Source organism: Triticum urartu, chromosome 7 (assembly GCF_003073215.2).
Source record: "Triticum urartu cultivar G1812 chromosome 7, Tu2.1, whole genome shotgun sequence".
In the NCBI taxonomy this organism is placed as follows: Eukaryota; Viridiplantae; Streptophyta; class Magnoliopsida; order Poales; family Poaceae; genus Triticum; species Triticum urartu.
Genome location: NC_053028.1, coordinates 80675208 through 80679152, shown reverse-complemented (window position 1 = coordinate 80679152; position 3945 = coordinate 80675208). Strand labels below are relative to the sequence as shown.

Sequence of the window (3945 nt, the reverse complement as noted above, 5' to 3'; positions counted from 1 at the left end):
TGGCATTAAAAAGGCCACAGCGGCTCCCCATACAGTAGGTAGACTTATGAAATGTACCCATATAACGTTCGTAACTTCACATGGTTCAGAAATAAAAACATGACGAGAACGAGGACAGATAGATAAACATGAAACTCTACTGGACCCGGCCAATACCCTAGAAAACAACTCAGGCTGGAGAAAGAAACTGTTTGGAATCAACACTATGCAGGGCTGGAGAAGAAACAGTTTGATAACTAAGCACTCCAGCAGCAGTCCAATTGGGGCACTAATACTTGACAGATAACAGGTCTGATGAGCACAGCAGGGTTGCAAGCATTATATTGTTAAAACTAGGAATAGCAGGCAAGAAGAGCAGGAATTTTATGAAGCACTCAACTAAAACTTGGCAGAAGCACTCAGTCACTAGTGCAATAATATCGATTTTAACTGTAAAAGCCCCAGGTCGCAGAATTGAGTTCCTTAACAAGTGAAATACAGTTCATTACCGTTTTGACCAGATGAATACAAGCGCTATAACGTGCATACAGATTTTCAAAATCAGACTATATCTAGTGTTACTTGCTTGCATCAAATCCCCTAAAATGCTTGAATAATGCGGAACTGATCAGAATTCAGCACCCATATTTGTATGAAATTTATCTAGAACTGACAGACTGCATAGCAGCATGTTATGCTCCCATGTTGTTCAACAGAACACAACTAACTAATCAGCACACCAGTACACAAGAGCAATCCAGAAAATCCAAGGCAAGGTACATACAGGATAAACGTGCAATGGGCCCATGGGGGGCTACCAGAAAAATTGGCAAGATATTGTCATCATGGAGAAGTCATCAAAATCGCCCAAGGATTATGTCTTATTGTAAGTAGCTAATTCTTCAAGGAACAGAGTACAGGCTGTAAACAGTTGGTAGCATACAATGCTTCTACTATTTCCATTGTCTTGCTCTAACATGATCATTGTTGTTGTCTATGACAACCTAGACATAGAGCAACAAGAAAACATTTGACCACCAAGATTCCAACCTACAATATTATATGATGTTTTATGCAATCATCATACATAATTACTAACTTCTCCATGGGGCAAACTAGATGGTGCATAGGTATTGAATCTATTGAAGGCGCTGAACTTTATAAACACAGGCCCCAAGCACCAGAACCTCCTTACAATTGGGATTGTTCACTAAACAAACTTGATGAGAACATGGTCAAACACATAGGTTTCACTGCAGTTTTCTATAAGCGCATTCTTCCATATCCCCTGGTCACAATAACAATCAAGCATGGGACACAAGGATCACAATTTTCGCCTAGCACAAGACAATCCATCAGATAAAGAAAATACCAAGCATGTTCAACATAAAATTAAAATGCATAATTGTCAAATAGTTTGGCTTAAAACAACAGAAGCATAACTGATTAAGCGGTCTAAGAGTAGTAGGCATCACAAGCCACAGCAAACCAGCACATCAGGCCTCAGGCGCGGGCTGCGTGAGCCCAGCCTTGGCAAGCAGCTTCCCCATGGCGTCAGGAGAGCACACCTGGTACTGCACCTCCCCAGTGCCGGGCTGCACGAAGACCTCGGCCAGCTCCAGCTTATCGGCAGTCAAACTAGTGGAATCCATGGTCTTGCTGAGGACCTTGAGGGCGAGGGCGACGGCCTCCTCGCGGGTCATGCCATCCTTGTAGTCCTGCTTGAGCATGGACTGGGCGGCCTGGCTGTTGGCCCCGACGGCGGCGGCCTTCCAGCCGCCGTAGTTGCCGGAGGGGTCGCTCATGTAGAGCTGGAAGCCGTGGTTCTTGTCCCACCCCGCGAAGAGGAAGGAGACGCCGAAGGGGCGGAGGCCCCCGAACTGGGTGTAGCCCTGCTTGGTGTCGCAGAGGGACTGGACGAGCTGCTCGACGGGGATGGGCTCCTGGTAGGAGAGCGCGTAGCGCTGGGCGTGGAGGCGGGCGGTGTTGATGAGGATGTTGGCGTCGGACATGATCCCGGCGACGGCGCAGGCGAGGTGGGAGTCGATCTTGTACATCTTCTCCGCGGATCGGGAGGACTGGAGCAGCTTGGAGGTGACCTTCTTCTCGCCGACGAGGACGACGCCGTCGGCCGCCAGGATCCCGAGCGCCGACCCGGCGTTCCCGATCGCCTCCATCGCGTACTCCACCTGGTACAGCCGGCCCTCCGGCGAGAAGATCGTGGTGCGGCTGTCGTAGCGGCGAGACATCTCGGCGGCGGGGAGATCGGCGGAGGGTCGGCGGCGGCGAGGGAGGGATTCCGAGGGTTCGGGTGGGGGATTTGGGGGAAGTGAGGAGGAAGCAGAGTCGGGGGGGAAGGTTAACGAGGGATCTACTTGTAAGGCAAGTAAAGAGGAGGGTTGTGGTTTGGGTTTTGTTGTAAGTTTAGGGGTGGAAACGAAAAGGAGATCTGCAGGAAGCAAATTCATCTCGAATTCCAAAATTCCGAGCTAATTTTGTGTAATAAATAATCAATGTTTATTTCTATTCTTTTGGCCAGAATCCTTCCTTTCTTCATTATATGAGACATGGCAGTACAAGAAACATTAGAAATAAAAAAATTACATCTCGTAGATCATGTAGCGACGACTACAAAGCAGCGAGCCAAAGGCGCGCCGCCATCATCGCCTCTTCTTTATCGAAACAGGACAAAACCTGTTGTACTAGACAGCCAGGAAGTTGTTGTGCTAAGACCCCGCAAGACCGGCACACCAGAATAACAATCGATGTCAATGAAGAGAAGCTTATATTAAAAGAATTCAACATGTAGACACACGAACGAAGACTGGATCCACGGAGATCCGACGAAACCAACACTGCCCGAATCCCATGAGATCGGCCGAAGACACACCTTTACAGGCCCTCTGACGACATCACACCATCGGGGTGGAGCTAGGCGGGGAAGGCCTTATTCCATCTTCAGGGAGTCGTTGCCGTCTCTCCTTTCTAAGCAGGACACAATCCTAATCGGCCTATAAAAACCTTAAAACAAAGAAGGAACCCTCCTGCTAGCAAGGATGAGGTCAATTGGGCCTCCATGGCCCTAAGGCCCCCGAAGCCTCAATAGATCAACGGGAGGTGAAGAAACCCTAATTGGGGCAGTCATGAGAGGAGGCCGAATCTGATACAAGAAATCGTTAATTGGTACTTCCTCCGTCCCATAATATAAGAACTTTTTGACACTAGTGTAGTGTCAAAACGCTCTTATATTATGGGATGAAGGGAGTAGTTATTTGGTTGGTTGGCGAGTAGGGATTAATAAACTAATCGGCAAGTTAATCGGCCATTTTAATTAATTGATCAGACGATTTATCAGTTTATCGGCTACTCGATGACCCTACAAGTAGGGATTTATCGGCAAGTTAACTGGTTAATCAGATGAATTCTTAAATAGGGGTACAACTGTGCATTTCATCAATGTTTATTTTACCTGAGAACTCGGGTAAAAGAAAAGACATTTTTGTTCTCCCATGGTAATTTGGCCTAAATTTGGAGTTGAAAGTAGAAATGAATATTCATGTATAAATATTGCATTGTGGCAATTACAATACGAAATCACCAGTTACTCAATGAAACTATTTGCTACAAAATAAAGAAAAATACATGCAAAATATCAACCATTAGAAGATTTTATTAGAACACGGGAACATGCAAAACAAAGGACTGAAATGCAATAGCATGCTAAATACCATAGGAAGTGATGACATGGAAATAGCAATGATAGAAGTTATCTGGTTGCACCACAAGGAGAAAACATGCATATCTTTTAAAACTCAGTGCATGACATAAGAGTATTGCCACCGCTTTTGCCAAAAAATCATAATAACTCACCGCTTCTGCGACAAGCAAGTGGTTCGTTGGAACTGGCAGTGAGCCCAACTGGGTAGACATGGCTGATCTCCAAATCAATGTAATTTGTTACTCACT

The 3945-nt window shown here is 46.1% G+C and overlaps 1 protein-coding gene across 1 annotated transcript; it reads right to left on the bottom strand.

The window, feature by feature from the left end:
- Positions 1-1339: 1339 nt before the first annotated feature.
- On the bottom strand, positions 1340-2314 carry LOC125520859 (proteasome subunit alpha type-4-1-like; the record flags this gene model as incomplete). The annotated part of the gene is given in 1 exon segment (XM_048685894.1): positions 1340-2314. A coding segment is annotated over 1 exon segment (839 nt), but the record flags the coding sequence as incomplete, so codon positions are not given.
- Between the last annotated feature and the right edge of the window lie 1631 nt (positions 2315-3945).